General features: G+C 36.1%; 1 protein-coding gene across 1 annotated transcript; it reads right to left on the bottom strand.

The window, feature by feature from the left end:
* Positions 1 to 10007: 10007 nt before the first annotated feature.
* Positions 10008 to 17440, bottom strand: LOC125472357 (pectin acetylesterase 5-like). Its single transcript, XM_048573669.1, has 13 exons — positions 17185 to 17440; positions 17022 to 17104; positions 16748 to 16877; positions 16542 to 16621; positions 16355 to 16444; positions 16022 to 16050; positions 13805 to 13900; positions 13327 to 13387; positions 12438 to 12491; positions 12240 to 12317; positions 12046 to 12151; positions 11342 to 11487; positions 10008 to 10510 (listed from the first exon to the last, which is right to left on the bottom strand). Exons 1-13 carry the CDS (start codon positions 17423 to 17425, stop codon positions 10388 to 10390), a joined length of 1317 nt encoding a protein of 438 aa, XP_048429626.1. The 5' UTR covers positions 17426 to 17440; the 3' UTR covers positions 10008 to 10387.
* Between the last annotated feature and the right edge of the window lie 78 nt (positions 17441 to 17518).

The raw sequence follows: 17518 nt of genomic DNA, 5'->3' as shown, positions 1-17518 counted from the left end.
TATCGTATGACTTTATTTTTTTTTGTATGAATACTGTATGACCATATCTTATGTTTTCATTTGTTGTGATTTTGTTTGCTCCAATGCGGATGTGATTATGTCTTTGTTTATTCATGCTGTTTTGATATCATAATCGATTGTGTCTTCGGTTTGATCTGCTTTGTTTTTACAAATCTACTCACATTGCTTATAACACATTTAGTCCCTTAGTTTAACACTTACATACAATATTTATTATCCATTTGCTATTCCCGCGGCAACGTGCAGGCTAACGCTCTAGTAAAATCTAAAGCGTAATATTAAATGGTGTGGTGGTTGTAAACCCCTAGGAGGATGTAGAAACCGTTGACTTGTCTTACCTTAAGGAATATATTCCCATTTTATAGACATTCATCATACCATTTTCACAGAGTTGCAACTTCTCGTAAAGGGTGATTTGGAGAAGTATTTCCTCTTGAGCTAATTTGGAGACTTTCCTCGATACGCCTTAAATGGATTTTACATACTAGAGGAATTGATTTAACGTTGAATGATTTGTTCAAGAGGAATGAATCCTGTTTTAACATACATGGATTATACCATTTTCAGAGAGTTGTAACTTCTATTGGTTGGTCTAAGATACATCACTTATAGAAAGGTCATAACTGTTATGATAAATTATAAATTTTATTATAGCTTTTGTTTGTGTGTCGACCAGTCTTATGGTGTACCTTCATACATCAAACACACGCATTGTAAAACCAACATGGTCGTAATCATTTCCAAACACTCGAAAGCGTTTTCAGAGGCACTCAAGATGAGATTCTTTATTTTACTCCATATAATGTACGGTGATAGAGGGATCCTAAGTTGAACCTGACAGAGGTTCTTATGTTTTGCTAATGTTGAGGAAAGGAGATGACTTTTAAATTCTTGAAACTTGAAAAGTAGTTCGAAACTTCTCGTCAACCAATAGTGTAAGGGTAATGCTAGGGACTAAATTTGTAGACAAAATTTGCAAACTAAATTTAGTATCCTAACATTAATCATAGCGTAAACGTATTTTCCTTTCAAATATGTAGTTATTTTGAATTAAAAATCTGGTTATTAGTTACAGATAACTAATGGGCCTAGCAAAGATTTTCCAGTTTGGACAATAATTCAAGCAACCTCAGAAACGCCACTATCGTTTATATCAAGAGTACTATCCGCTGGTTGGGGGAGCTCTGTGTTGAACTGCGTCGGGAATTTAGAGACCACAAGCTGTAAATGGTCGGTCAGGAGAACAAAGACTTAAACTTTAGCGTGGGACTTTACAGTTTTGGTTGAGATCGGTAAGTCGGAAAAGGAGGTAGATGTCGCCGCCCAACCTATCATTTCTTATCCATAAAAATCACGTTTTGCAGGACGTATAATGCTTGACGAGCCACTTCCTCCGCCGATACCACTAGTCTTGTAGGTAAGTACACTGCCCTGCGTGACGAAAAGCATCTTATCCAGTGGCGCCCCCTCTCGAATAATACAGCTACCATCAACATAGTTAACTGGCTCAAGATGCTCCATGATTGCATCCAACACTTGTCTGTCTTTGTTTTCAAGCCCTGGCAACTGGGGTTAATTCATACATGTAATTAGAAACTTAAGAATACATCGATAAGATCCAATAAGCAACATCATTTTACTGAGACAGATGATAATCAACAGTACACTCACGAAAGCACGCCAAAGAACTCAAAAGGAATTCATGCTCCTATCTATACAATAGCTCAAATTCGTTAACTAAGGTTCTAAAAGACGCTAGGCACTAGTCGAGGGGTGGGCTGAGCCTAGCGCCTTCGCGGCTAGGCGGGCGCCTAGGCAGACTAGGCAGATTTAAGTAAATCTATTGTATTTCATGTAAATAAGTGTCTGTTTATACTTAAAATATATATAATTTCATCATAAACTAGAAAATAAAATGACAAATATATTATGAAGTATTGGAACATAATGAAAACCTGGGGAGCAAATATATAATGTGTGTTTTTTAAGTGTTCAATAAGTCTCTTACAATTTATTGAAAATAACAAAATGCAAAAGGAAAGTTATCTATTTTCTATCTAAGTGAGTCGCAACCTAGGCAGGTGTCTAGGCGAGCTAGGCGAGCACCTCAGCAGGTCTAGGCATCCTTTTTAATTTTCAAACGCCTAGGCATTAATCGGGACGGTGGCCAATTGCCTAGCGCCTAGACGGGGTCTAGGCAGCGCTTGGCGGGAATTTTTAGAACAATGTCGTTAACTAGTTAATTCGAAAAACCATCTACTGCCACAAGTTTATAGAATGCTATATAGAGCTATGCATATGGAGAAATTGAGAGAGATAGGACATTAGGAACTTACTTTCTTTAGTGTAGCCAAGAAGAGATGGCGCTTCATATGTTTCTTAAGCATCAATGGAAGTAACGAGACGATACTCTCCACAGGAAGATATTCGTCCTCTTCAAGTGCTTCTTTTACTAATTTCCAAATCGCATCACGTATCTCACTAGGGAGACCACATTCAGATACCATGAACTCTATTTGTGGAAATATGACTGACCTCCGCTGCGATATCTTAGATGTTTTGCTAATTGTCTGCATAAATGTCCACTCCACAACATGGAGGTTTGAAATTGAGTTTATTAAATCCTGAAATTTACATGCATATATGTAGAAACTACTGAAAAGAAAACAGATATACAAAATATAACTCATCACCGACCTGCAAATGACCAAGCAGATATATGAATAGTAGCAGGCCACTGATCGAAATAAAAATTACAAATAGGCTTTCCCATGCATAGGTACTAGAGTTGAGATTTGAAGTAAAAGAACCGCAGAATTCAATGGAGCAATATATTAAAACTGCATATGTACATCCACATCACTTAGTTAACCATGCATAATCGTCACTTTACACACTCAGGGAGAAAATTATATAGAAAATAGGGATAGGTCGTCACATCTAGGTTCGCATCGTTGTTTATGGTCGAGAGATAAATGAAGAAAATATGGATTGAGGATTTTTTTTATTTCCCCCAATGGTTTAATTTTTTGAAAGATATTTTCCTATTGATTTTAGTAGTTGCGTTCAACTCGTCTTCTCTTTATTCTTGTTCTTTTCATTTCCACTTATTCACTTTCACCATGAAAAGAACGAAAATTCTTGTCAACATTATTTATTTTCTTTTAGCTAACAAACTTCGTTTTAATTATTTGACTCGACTATAGCACACGCGGGTTCATATCATTGTTTTTCTCGTCAAGAGATAAATGAAGAAACTATGAAGTGAGGTTTTTGTTTTTTTCTTTTTTCTTCCATCAATGGTTTAATTTTTTCAAACATATTTTCTATTGATTTTAGCAGTCGTGTGCATCTCATTTCCCTTTATTCCTGTTTTTTTCTTTCCCACTTCTCATTTTGTCTTTCTTCATGTTCTTTTCTTTTCCACTTATTCACTTTACCAAGACAAGAACGAAAATTCTTGTCAGCATTAATTTTTTTTTTTTCTGGAGCTAAGAAACTTCATTTTAATTATTTGACTCGACTCTGTGACATCTAGGTTCACACTGTTGTTTTTGGTCTAGAGATAAAAGAAGAGAATATAAATTGAGATTTTTTTTTTTTTAAATTTCCCCCAGTGGTTTAATTTTTTGAAACATTTTTTTTTTTTATTGATTTTAGTAGTTGTGTGTATCTCATTTTTCTTTATTCTTATTCTTTTCATTTCTACTTATTCACTTTGCCAAGAAAATAACGAAAATTCTTGCCAACATTATTATTATTATTTTTTTATTTTTTTATTTTTTTTTTTAAGAAACGTCGTTTTAATTATTTGACTCAACTATGTGACACCCGGTACGCATCATTGTTTTTCATCGAGAGTTAAATGAAGAAACTATGAATTGAGGTTTTTTTTTTTTTTCTTCCTTCAATGGTTGAATTTTGTCAAAGATATTTTTCTATTGATTTTAGTAGTCACGTGCATCTCGTTTTCTCTTTATTCCTATTCTTTCTTTTCCACTTCTCCACTTCTTCACTTTACTAAGAAAAGAACAAAAATTCTTGGAAATTTTTTTTATTTTTTTTAGCTAAGAAACTTCATTTTAATTATTTGACTCAAATGTGACACATTTGTGTGCATCTCATTTTCTTTTTATTCTTGTTCCTTTCTTTTCCACTGATTCACTTTGCCAAGAAAACAATGAAAATTCTTGCCATTATTGTTTTTTTTTTTTTAGCTAAGAAACTTCATTTTAATTTTTTTACTCGACTATGTGACACCTGTGTTTGCATGAATGGTTTTTGTCAAGAGATAAATAAAGAAACTATGAATTGAGTTTTTTTTTCTCTCTCCTAGTGGTTTATTCTATTGATTTTGTAGTCGCGTGCATCTCACTTTCTCTTTTTTCCTGTTCTTTTCTTTTCCACTTATTCACTTTACTAAGAAAAGAACAAAAATTCTTGTCAACGTTTTTTTTTACCTAAGAAACTTCTTTTGAACTATTTGCTCGACTATGTTACACCTGAGTTCGCATCACTGTTTTTCATCAAGAGATAAATGAAGAAAAATGAATTGAGGATTTTTTACCAAGTGGTTTAATTTTTTCAAAGATATTTTTGTATTGATTTTCGTAGTCTCATGCATCTTGTTTTCTCTTTATTCTCGTTCTTTTCTTTTCCACTTATTTACTTTACCAAGAAAAGAATGAAAATTTTTGTCAACATTATTTATTTTTTAATTTTTGGTTTAGAAACTTGATCTGTCTACCTTTTTTGAAAAGGAAAAGGAAAAAGAAGAGAGAGAGAGAGAGAGAGAGAGAGAGAGAGAGAGCTGGGATGCTCTACAAGGAACGGGAAAAACTGGAGGGAGAAGGAGAAAAGAAAAGAATGGGAGGACAGCCAAGAGACCAAAAAAAAAAAAAGAAAAAAAAAGGAAGTAAAGTACGTAGTGTTACATTTATCATCTATTTGTATCATCTCTTTAATAGAGGTAGGATCAACCAATACATGTGGGTTCAATCTTTATTGAAGAGATGGTACAAATAGATGTTAAGAATCGTATCTTGAAAAAAAATAAAATAAAAAATAAAAGGCGGGCAGGGGATACAGTCGATAGTATTAGTCAATTTCTCAATGGAATTGTTGAGGGGAATCTTTGGATTGCTGCTTAATCCTTCAGTATATGACTGTACCAGCCATTGAAACTCACATAAAGAGCTTTATCTAGTACAATTGTGGTACAATGTATGTTCTTTTTTCACAAATTTTGGGTAGAATTAGAAAGACTTGAGTTGATAAAATTGTTTCGGAATTAGGCTCACATGCATCGCTGCGTTTGGATGACCAATACAGGTTGATGCAAGCCAAAATTTTAAGCTTAATGTAGTAATTGAGCGGGAACTATGTGCACTGACTCCATGTTCCCATTTTCAAGACAATCGATCATATCCTGAGTTATAACAGTCATGGAAAACCAGGTCGAATTGGTTAAAATATCTAGAGTTCATAGTTGATAGTTCGATTTGGTCTTTCCTTGGCGCAGCGGGGCCATCCTGGAGTTGAACTATAGTTCGTTGTGCTTGTAGCGGGCTTGTTCTAGTGAAAAGAGATTTCTCTATTAGAAAAACGCATAAGATTTGCTCGAAACTGTAAACGGAACAGGTTAGGGCATACTTACTTGGGAACAAGGAGGTGAACTAAGAATGGCTTGATTTCATTTTAGGGTACATAAGTAGCCTAACTTGAGAGTTCAAAGTAATCACAAATTAAAAGGAATTTAATTGGTACTACGTAATCAATTCGTAATTTTAATCACCTCTCGGGGTTAAATTTTCGAAGTGTGATAGAATGGTATCAGAATATAGGTTAATACCTCAGAACAAGGAGTATCAAAATGAATGTATGCCAATACAAATGCCTATTGAACCTAACGTTATTACACCGCATGAGATAGAGATGGACGTATTGATAATGTTTGACTACTAGTATGAGATGATGAGTCATGGACTCTATTTGAAGTTTAGTAGATCTAGTAAACCAAGGTATCTCACGTATTGTACTTCGTATGATTAGATACTTGTTTGATACATGGCACCGATAGAGAATATGTTTACTTGTAAATAAATCATGTTGGGTGTGATGTGTGATGTGTGATGTGTGATGTGTAATGTATGATGATGTGATTGCACCATGTAGTAGTGTGTGCATGGGTGATCCTGCTTGGTTAAACCGCATCAAGGGATCTATTAGATGCATGTCTATGATTCTGCTTGGTTAATCCACATTGGGGGACCATATGCATTCGAAGGGGGATCATGCTTGGTATATCAGTAATGAGTGATCTCTACCTAGTACTACAGGAAATGGTCCTCTTGGTTAATTCGCATTGGAGGAACACATTATTAGATGCATACCTATGGTCCAGCTTGATTAATTCGTATTGGGGGACCATACGTATTCTAGTGGTGATCATATGCTTCGTGTATTCGCGATGGCTGATCACTGTTTAGTATTACATGAAATGGTCCTACTTGGTTAATCCGTTTTGAGGGACCATACACATTCTAGGAGTAATTATGCTTGATATATCCGTGATAGGTGATCACTATCTAGTATTATAGGAAACGGTCATGCTTGATTAATCCGATATGGGACCACACCATTAGATGCATGCTTATGAATGTATGATTATGCTTGGTTAATCCACATTAGGGGACCATATGTATTTTAAAGGTGATCATGTTCGGTAAATCCACGATGATAAATTTTAAGCTTCATGTACTCTATATTTACAATTATTTCCAATTTTTTATTATCAAATCTTGAGAAAATAATCTCGAGATTTGATTGAGAGCAAGTTTGAAAAGAAATGTATCTTAAAAATGTGATAAGTGGTGAGCAAATTCAGACTCTTTCAGATTGGGATCCATCATGAGGTTGTTGAAATGGTTTAGGCAAATATGGTAGCTAGGGAGGACCTAATATGGAAGTTGACAAAGTAAAATGGTGTAAATTATCTAATTGGATTTGGGACATTGAGTGCAGTCGCACATTATGTAGATAATCCAATTTGAAATAGAAATAAATTATGAGTGAGATATTGTCAAACACTATTGTTATGTTTTATAATTGGAAACCAAATGAAATCTCATATTTTTATTTTCTCATACATCTCCTTGCTCGATATATGCTACATCTATAATCGTACTGTTGTGCTAGGATAGCACCAAACTTTATGGAACCAACTCAAGCTAACCCACAGGAAATTTATCAAATGAAAATGCAAGAACAAAATATAAAAGACACAAAGATTTTAACGAGGTTCCTCCACAGTCAGTGTAACTGGAGTACGTCCTCGGAGCAGTAGGAGCTCACCCAATAATCCACTATCAACCAAATGGGAGTTTACAAAATGTTGGCAATCTCACAGCCCAAATAACCCAATACACCCAAAAGCTCTCACACACCAAAGAAACAAATAGAGGAAGAAAATATAATGAATAATTTCTTCTCTATACATATAGCTCAAAGCTATTACAACAACAACTATTTTGGTAGATGATTACTAACCGAATGAAGCATTAGCTTCTCTTCTCTCTTTGCAGCTTCTTTCTTTTTCTCAGCAGAGTATTGAGCTCTCTCCTTTCTTCTCTATTTTCTTCAAAACCGAAATGAGCTATCTCCACTTTTTCTCTTTGCTTCAAAGGCTATTAACTTCACTTGAACCAACTCACGGGTGTTGAAGAAAAACAAAAACATTTTCCCTTTTTTCCTCCCCAAAATAAGGAAAGGTGTTTCTCTCTTTCTTTCTTTATAATTGTTTTATAGCCAAAAGTTTTTGCAAGTTGGCCACTATCCAACACGTACGTGATTATAATCATAACAATGAAAACCCTTATAATCGTACATGATTGACGATATTGAGGATTTTCATTAGCAACGAGGTCTCTTGACTACATTTTAGGTGAGGAAGATGTTGATGCATTGCAGCACAATTTTGTCACATGGGAAAGACATTTTGGACAAGACCAAACTAGCTAGTTTGCATGAGGTCGTTAATCATGGATGCCCAAATTCTTCGTAACTCTTTCAGAAATTGTCTCACTTAGGGCTGGTTTGGTCGTATAGCTGTGTTTTGAAAAAAAAAAAAAACTTTTTCTGTTGTGCTATGAGAATAAGCTGTGAAATAAAGTAGCAAGGTGTTTGGTAAATTTTTTGTAAAAGTGCTTTTGGAAAAAAAAAAAAAAAAAAAAAAGTATTATAGTGTTTGATAACTTTTTTTTACAAAACAGTTGTGATTGTGTAAAATGACAAAAAAAAGTATAATACTAAATGTGCCATTAATTTAATTTTCTTAACAAATAAAATTATTAAATATACTTTATTTTTAAAAGAAAAATATTTATAAACTTTATCTTAAACATATAATCCAACGTTTAACAAGAAATCATAATCCAACATTCAACATATAATCCAACACTCATGCTGCTTTACGTTTTCAACTTTTTTTTACCCAAAACAGTGAAATAAGCTGTTTTTAACCAAACACATTTTTGAACTCAGCTTTTTTTTATACCCATTTTTTATAAAAGCACTTCAGTACCAAACCAGCACTTAGTCATATTGGACCGGACCATAAAAGTAACTAACTACTGCAATGTTTTCCAATATATTTTTGAAATCCCTATTTGCTACTTAATGGTTATTTTGAGAGTAAATTGTAGCAATGGTTCATTAATTTTAACTCAATTGGAACAATGGTCCCTCAACTAAAAATCCATTATCATTGGTCCTCAACTCATCAAAACGTGCAGCTATGGTTCCTCAACTAAAAATTCATTACCATTGGTCCCTCAACTTTAATCCAACTAAAAATCCATTACCATTGGTCCCTCAACTTTTAATCCAATTGGAGAAATGGTCCCTCAACTTTAACCCAATTGAACCAATGATCCCTCAACTTTAACCCAATTATAGCAATGGTCCTTCCAACATAACTCATTTTGACAAAGCCTGACTAAATTGACGAAAATGACCATAGCTACATGTTTTGATGAGTTGAGGGACCCCAATTGTAGTAATGGTTCTTCCAACATAACTTATGTTGACAAAATTCTAATGAAGTTGACGAAAATGACCATAACTACACATTTTGATGTGTTGAGGGACCAATGGTAATGGATTTTTAATTAAGGAATCATTGCTATAATTTGATTAAAATTGAAGAACCATTGCTACAATTTACTTTTATTTTGACCTAATTTGCCTATGAAATTAACTGTTTGTGTTGCATTTTTCCCTCCACCACCAAATCCGACTAAAATCTGTTAAATTTGAAGATGTAGCACATGATGTTCACCATACGAGAGACAAAAAGTTGTACCGCTATGTTTGCCTAGAGATGTTCCAAGTACCAAATTTCTCCTTAAAAGTCATTTTGGGACGACCTATCTCTTAACAATCAATTCTTGTGTCTCACCTTACCTTTCACCTTCATACCCGTAACAAATTCATTAAATTTGACGATGTGGCGCATTGAGGTTCACTTTTTTGCTGAAGTGTGGCCATGAGGAGAAAGGTCGTCTATTTGGCACCCAGAACTGGTACATGGGAGGGGGTTGGAACCAAAGATTGGTCAGGGTTAGCATGACAAATTAGAGATGGGTAGGAGGTGTCTTATGTGTCTAGGTCCGCACAGACATGTGGTCCGTTGTCGGACCCAAATTTCTCACACAAGACACCAGCAAATTTAGCATATTTTTTTACAGACTTAACAGTAGCAGGCAAAGCAAGACGTTAAAAGGATCCAAACTACAAACTACAGAATGCGTATGAAGTTCTTCAAAGTCTCAAAACTTATAATCAACAAATACCCCAAATATTTCTTACTTAGTTTCCTTCGGACATCGATAAAAGTCCAACGATTCATCTATTTCCCTTGTAGTTGGCAACCAATTAAATGAAGTGATACTCTGTAAAGCCAGGCATCTTCGTCACAGGTAATGCAGGTTAAAACCTTTGGTTCCACACCCTGAGAGAAACAGAAAAATAAACTTTGGGGAAACATAATTAAAGGATGTAATCCTCAAATTGCAACGAAAAAAATAGTTACTACAAACGCAAGCATGAGAATCCGGAAAGCAAGGTACAAACATAGTAACATCATAAAGTTGTTTAAGAAGTATCATTACTACATTGAAAGGAAAACATTTCAACTGGTTGATATGGAAATTAGAGGATGTGTTGCTTCTCCATGTAAACAAGTGAAGATGTGATATCAATGTATAAACCGTTTTTTCTCTTCGTTTTCCCTTTTTCTGCTACACACCTTCATTGTCAATTTCTACAGATGGACCTACCAGAAATTTGGAAGCGTTCTTGAGTTCAATCAACCTCGTGAGAAAGCAGTGAAATTCATATGATAGCAGGTGGGATTGCATGGGAATGGACAGTCAATTTGCTTTACTGCATTTCGACCGAAGTACCAGTCGCCCACAGATTCTGCAATTGTCTATCAAAGTCCAAACCGGTCAGATAACAAGTTCAGCATGAAAGATGACAGAAAACCATTTGTGTTCAAACAATAAAGTTAAGCAGATTTTAATGCCGTAATGCCGGACTCGTGGTATTTAGGCATTCAGTTGCATGAACAGAAACATTTATAAGAATACAACATACATACATATATGTATATTTCGAAAACCTCAAGGAAAGTGAGCAAACAAGCAAAGGGGACGAAGATCATTAAACTTTCATGATTTCATCATATCTCCAGTCTCCATATTTTCGTTGCTAAATCTTTTTCTGGAAAGCAAAGTACAAAAGATATCAATGGCATGCATGTTTACATAACAAAGAACAATTACTACATTGAAAGCACAAAGAACATTATATTAAAAAGTCTCCCCTCCTCTATGAAAAAGCCTTGTAACATGATGGCAAGTATAAACTGTTATTCCATTTTCTTCACACCTTGTCTCTATTTTTTTCCGGTTTGATAAACACCTTCCTTCTAAATGTGTACAGGGATAGAAGCATGGACAATAAGGGAAGATTTCCGCCAGGAAGTAAAGATATAAAGTTGGGAATAATCCACTATAAAGTTGGAAGTTTTCTTGAGTTCAATAAAAACGTGAGAGACCAGTGAGATTCATACGATAGAAGGTGGGATTGCATGGAAATGGGCAGTCAATCTGCTTTACCACATTCCGACTAAAGTACGAATCACCCACAGACTCCGTAATTGTCTATGAAAGTTCAAATCAGTCAGAAAAGTAGTTTAAAAATGACAGAAAACCATTTGTATTCCAATAAAGGAATGAGATGATTAAAATTTCCACACCTTATTGTTTAATCGTGGAGAAGTGGGTGAATGCCATGTCTCGGTTATCCACGTCTGGCAATGAATATAACATGAATTTATAAACATTCCTCCTTCCGTATTTTTTTGGAATTCAGTCAGTGCTTTCAGCATAGAATCACGGAAACCTGTATGAAATAAGTTGATACATTAATCTGCCACAATATTCTGTATAATTACACTTCATTACAGAACGAATTGCAAGGACCTATCTATGGACCCTATTTTTCGATTGACAAGAAGCATGAAGCTAGTGAAACATACATGTAAGATGAACCAATACTATAATCCCCTAGTTTGACAATGTACATCTGTGAAGTTGACGTTAGTAATGCCCACTCTTGAAACTTGCAACTGTAAAAGATGCTGGTTTATGGTCCACAAACTCTAGGATTCTTAGGGTAACATTTTTCATAGGATATTTTAAATGCAATGTGATGAGAAGACCCAAAACTTTCTGCTCATCACAGCATGCAGTGTGCAAATATGCTGGTTTATAGTCCACAAAATTTATAGATGGTTACGATCAACCGCTTGAATTAACAATTATCAGATCACTGGGATAGTAGCACGTGAAGAGCGGGTCACAAGCATGCTTAGCTACAAAGAGTTGGACCAGCATTACATGTACGTGATTTTCCTGGACAGTCGGGCATATATAATTTGGTCTTCTCAAATTTAATTACCATGTAGTATTTCAAGCTGGCTGGGATTGCAATTGTGAATGTTCAGTTTACAATTTTTCCAATAGCCATGTGGATCTGCTGCTTCAGGTATCAATATATGTTGTACCTAATGTCATAATATTAGGAAATGAGAAAAGAATGCAAATCAATTTCTGATAACAAGTAAATGAAGCTTCGGTTCTGAAGAAAATTACCTGCCAAAAATCATAAGCTGGGTTGACAAGAAACATTGAGGTATTAATGTGTTTAATAACTTCTTCAGGAAATAGACACTGGTGTAGAAGTTCACAACAAAAAATGGGGGCCTTGTGTTATAAATCATAACCGAGCAGAAAAATAAGAAGCTATAAAATTTGACTATTTGGCACTATATAGAGGAAAAGAACAACTACCTTTGCTGGTTCCATCCTCGAAAGACAATCCTTGTGCAAACTTTTTGATAAACCCTGACAGCGCGACAGAAAATAAGCAAGAGAAAGCAATGAAGGTACTGTTTAATGGCTAACGTCCTAAAGCCTCCCGCTAAAGATTTAATTTTCATTAAGTGATATAGACCAAGATAAATGAAACCCTTTCTCATATATGATGTGTCAGACTCACAAAAAAGAACAAGCAGATGGACCCAAATAAATTAAAAACATATCGACTAGATTTTACATCTAATAATCAAATGGTGGATCCTGCAGATCTGACAGTGTCAGCATTTGATAGTAATTAAATTTCTATAAAAAAACATAGAGTGATAAAAAAATATTAAGATTACATACGCTAGTAATAGCACTGTTCTAAAAATCCCCGCCTTAGCGCTAGGCGGCTGGCCACCGCCCCGATTAATGCCTAGGCGTTTGAAAATTAAGAAAGGGCGCCTAGACCTGCTGAGGCACCCGCCTAGACCACCTAGGCACCCGCCTAGGTTGCAACTCACTTAGGCAGAAAATAAATAACTTTCACTTTGCATTTTATTTTTTTTCAATAAATTGTAAGAGACGTTGAATACTTAAATGAGCACACATAATATGCTTGTTCCCCATGCTTTCATTATGTTCCAATACTTCATAATATATGTGTCATTCTATTTTGTAGTTTATGATGAAATTATATATATTTTAAGTATACACATACACTTATTTACACAAAATATAATGGATTTAGTTAAATCCGCGTAGTCTACCTAGGCGCCCGCGACCCCGCCTAGCCGCCAAGGCGCTAGGGCCAGCTCGCCGCCCGACTAGCGCCTAGCGTCTTTTAGAACCTTGAGTAATAGTAAAGATCAAAGCTAACCTGAAGGATGGTAACGTCATTATAGAAAGACCTCATCGTCCGATGCTGGAGAACATCTTCCCTGAAATGTAGCAAACAGAAAATGGCTCAAAACTTTCCCTCTTTCTCCCTCTACAGCTCCTATTTCTTTATGAATTCACTATCCTGAGCATAGAGGATGCACTAGATAGGAAAAAAGGGAAAAGCATCATACCTGCAAACAATTTAAAAAATCCTACTTTAACTTGATAGGAAGAATTTTAATCATTTTAGAAAAATGTGGTCCAAAGGTGTTCCATTTTGATAGGTCTCATATTCTGACGTATGAAAATGAGAGAGTAGAATCTGGCAACACCATCATTTTATGAAATTTATGATTTAGGAGATATTAAGCGTACACAAAGAAATATGATCCTTGTATAATCCTAGAAAAATTTCATGTTGAACAGGTTCACTAAATGATGTAGGTGCCGAAGGCACTAGTACACAAAAAACATACTCATCAAGGAAAAAACCTGCATCAGCAAGACATTTGACAGTTGCATCCTTTGGCAGAAGACGCCGAAAGTCATCACAATGTATAAGAGTCGCTAACCTGATAGGAGCATATTCATGCGACTTAATTAGCTTGTTCTCGTGCATTTATGTTGTGTTTACTTAGTTGTTTTAGTGTTTAAGGCCACTTTTGTGTATTTTCAGATTATAAGGCCAAAGTGTGCAAGAAGATGCAAATTGGAGCCTTTTGGAGCGAAAGAGGAATAAATGAGTTGAAGTCTTGAAGAAACGACGAATTCCTACTCCAACGATGAATTCTTACCAAAACGAGGAATCCTACTCAAACAAGGTTTCCTATTTTAGGAAAGTTATCCCTAAGTTTCCCGTTTTGGTAACCTTTCCTAATCTTAAACGTCCGTATTTTCTAGCCACTTTGAAGTCCTTGTAGGCGCTTTAGGACACAAAACGAAGGTCCTAGGGACCTTAACATCCTTTGCCGTGGGCTTTAGCCTTTCTTTCCTTCCCTTGCCGTGCAAGGGGGGGTACTTTGGTCCCCTTTTGTGCACTTAAACCCTAACCCTAATCTCCCTAATTAGTTCACAAAAATCTGCAGCCACATATACAACCCGTGCAGCCCACTACATACATATTCATTAAGCCGTGACTCCACACCACCACCCTAATTCATTCCCTAAGCCGTAGCTGCCATTCATTTTATTTTACCCTAATTTCCCATCTCTGCCGTGGATTCCATCACCCAAAAAAACCTACGGCTGCAGCACCATATCCCATTTTATTCCATTTTTTTAATCAGCCACCTTGACTTCCCATTCACCATATATTATTATTCTTCTAAGCCGCACCATATACTTGATGATTTTACCCTAATTCATATATACAATAATCAGCCACCATCATTCATTCTCTCCTTGCCGTGACATCTACTATATTCATTCCAGCCGCAGCACCATCCCATATTATCCAACACAGCCGCACCTTTCCTCCAACCATTCCAGCCACTTTTTCCTTCTCTGCCGCAGCACCACCATCCATTCTCCTTCCATTCCACACCTCCACACACCCTTGCCGCACCACCCAACCTCCCTAAATCCATTCCCAAATCAGAAAAACCTCCAGAAATTCCCTAGACCATCTCTGCCGCAATAAAGAGAAGAGGAAAGAGGAACTCAGACACGCAGAAATTCAAGTGGATTCGTTGGGCGTTCTAGGTGTAATCAATCCTTTGTGCTTTATGTTTAAATTCATTTGTAATTCTCTTTTTGTGACCATGAGAGGCTAAATCCCCCTAGTTAGCTAGGGGGTGATTCGAAACCATGTTTATGCTTGCAATATGAATTGATTACTTTTGGTTGGAATTTCATAAGTTGTGGATTCAATTCGTTCATCTATTTGATTGATAACGTATTTGTGTATGTTGATTGAGAGTGCACGCTTAGTTTTCATGCATGAATATGATGCTAGATTATGAGGGAGTTTCACCTAATAGTTACAATCTTATAATCACAAGTAGTGAAGGTCGCTTGAAAATGATCGCGTTGAATGAATTCTTAGCATAAGTTTCATGCAATTCATAGTAACGAATGCTTCGTCAATGCTTATGTTTTTCATAGAACTTAATGATTCTTGCTTGTATCTCTATTATGCAATTCATGTAGGGAACTTGTAGGGAATGTTTTGGGTTGTCGTATGCAATCATCCAACTTAATAAATTGTGGAAAAACTGAGGGTTAATTAGTGCAATTCACGGTTAATTTGGGGCGTTGAGTTTCATAATTTATTGAAAGACCAACTGAAAATCAAAGTGTATGCAAGTGTAACATGTGTGGAGAATAACCTTCTAGCTAGCATTCATTCCATATTTCATCACATTCATATTTAAATTTTGCCTTTAAATTACAATTTGTGCATTTAATTTATTTTCGTCAAAATCTCAAACCCCCTTTACTTTAGTGTCCAATTTAGTTAGAAAGTGTCTTAGTTTGTGTTTATAAGTGTTTTGTATTCTTTGAGTCTTTTGATTTGTTTTAGTGTTTTATTGTTTTGTTTTGCATTCATTGAGTCTAGTTTAGTGTTTTTAAACTTTGTTTTTGAGTTTTTAAGTCAGTTTCCAAGTGTTTAGCAATCCCTCCTAATCCCCGGTCTAGAACGATCCCTACTTATTCATATACTACAATTATCACAATGTATAAGAGTCGCTAACCCACAAGCAGAGCACCCTGAAAGAAGTGCCTGTAAGAGTGCCACTCATACATATTAGCAGAAAAAGACCATTCATTGTAATAATCTCGATGAGTAGCTTTAAATTAGCTAATGGTGGAAAACAGTACTTTTCTTGCGGAGAATGTTATTACAATTACTGGACCAATCATATCATTATAATACCAATGAAACCAGCTCTTAGAACGAGAGTGGAAAAGACATTTTGTACAGTCATAATCATCGATACATGCATAGAAAATTTCTGATGTTTAAAAGCTGTGAACTGCATTTCATATTATTCAAATAGAGCTTAACCGAAGTAAGCACGAGATACCTCTTTCACTTTTGACAAGCCAATTGACAAGAGTTCATCCATAACTGCTTCCCAGATGAGCTGGCCCCTAAAAAAAGGTCCTGATCCAATCTATGAAATAGAAGAACAGCCGATGCTAAAATAACAGCTTACATTCTTCCATTTATAAAATTAAAACAAGGCAGCAAAATCTCCAAACACAATGCACCTTAGACTCATTTTCCGGGTGGCCAGCGAAGGACACGCCATCACAGTATCGGATTTTGACCTTGTTCCAGTTAAAGAATTCTAGAGAATGCTCCAAACAATGAATTGAATCACATCAATTAGATGGCCAACAACTTAGATTGAGCTAGAATTACAAAACGAAGCATTACGGGGATAAAAATAGCAGCCGAATAAAATCAAGCCTACCAGGATTTTGTGATGGATGAGAGCTCAAAATCCCAGAAAAGGGAACTCGACGATCCATGTAATTAGAAGACCCTAGTAGAGTACCTTTGCGCCAAGAACACGATTCAATCAAATTGCACCAACCTCCACCCTACATTTTCGATTTTTGAACCAAACCCATCACACAATTTTCCTTTCTAAACATAAAAATCAACTAGCATATGCATATTCACTGAAATTGAATGGAACAATTTGTGTTAGACCTGTAAAAAAGGCACAGGGATAGAATTTTGACCACAATGTGAAGCAGCCAATTGTTGGCGCCGGATCCGAATCCCTTCCTGAAATGGTAGCCAGGGGCAGTCCCGTCCAAACAAACTGCAAAACCCAAATTCAAACAATTAGGGGGAGAGAGATGATAGAAAGAGATTGGAAAGTAGAGGGATGGGATTGAGTACAGGCGCCTCTATCTTTGGCGTTGCGCAGCAAGGTCAAGTCGACGAAATCGAAGGCGGCGGCGTTGGGAAGAAACGGGCGGGAGATTTCGGAGTCTGGTTCGTCGCGCCAAGAGTTGGAGAGGAGAGTGAGAGCGAAGGCGATAACGGTACATCCGACGGCAGCGATTGCCCAGTCCTTTTTGGCCCACCTTCGCCACCATAGAAGGCTGCGAAGCCTGGGATTCGCCATTGGCCCCACCATCAATTGACTGACTGCCTCCGGTGCTCTGCTCACGCGGTCAAACGGACACTGAAAAATTAACTGCCAATTTTCATTTTGTTTTATTTTGTTTTT

The sequence above is a fragment of a genome, unplaced genomic scaffold (genome assembly GCF_019419815.1).
Source record: "Pyrus x bretschneideri cultivar Hongxiangsu unplaced genomic scaffold, Pyrus_bretschneideri_v1 Contig11, whole genome shotgun sequence".
In the NCBI taxonomy this organism is placed as follows: domain Eukaryota; kingdom Viridiplantae; phylum Streptophyta; class Magnoliopsida; order Rosales; family Rosaceae; genus Pyrus; species Pyrus x bretschneideri.
This window is presented reverse-complemented; position numbering and strand designations above follow the sequence as displayed.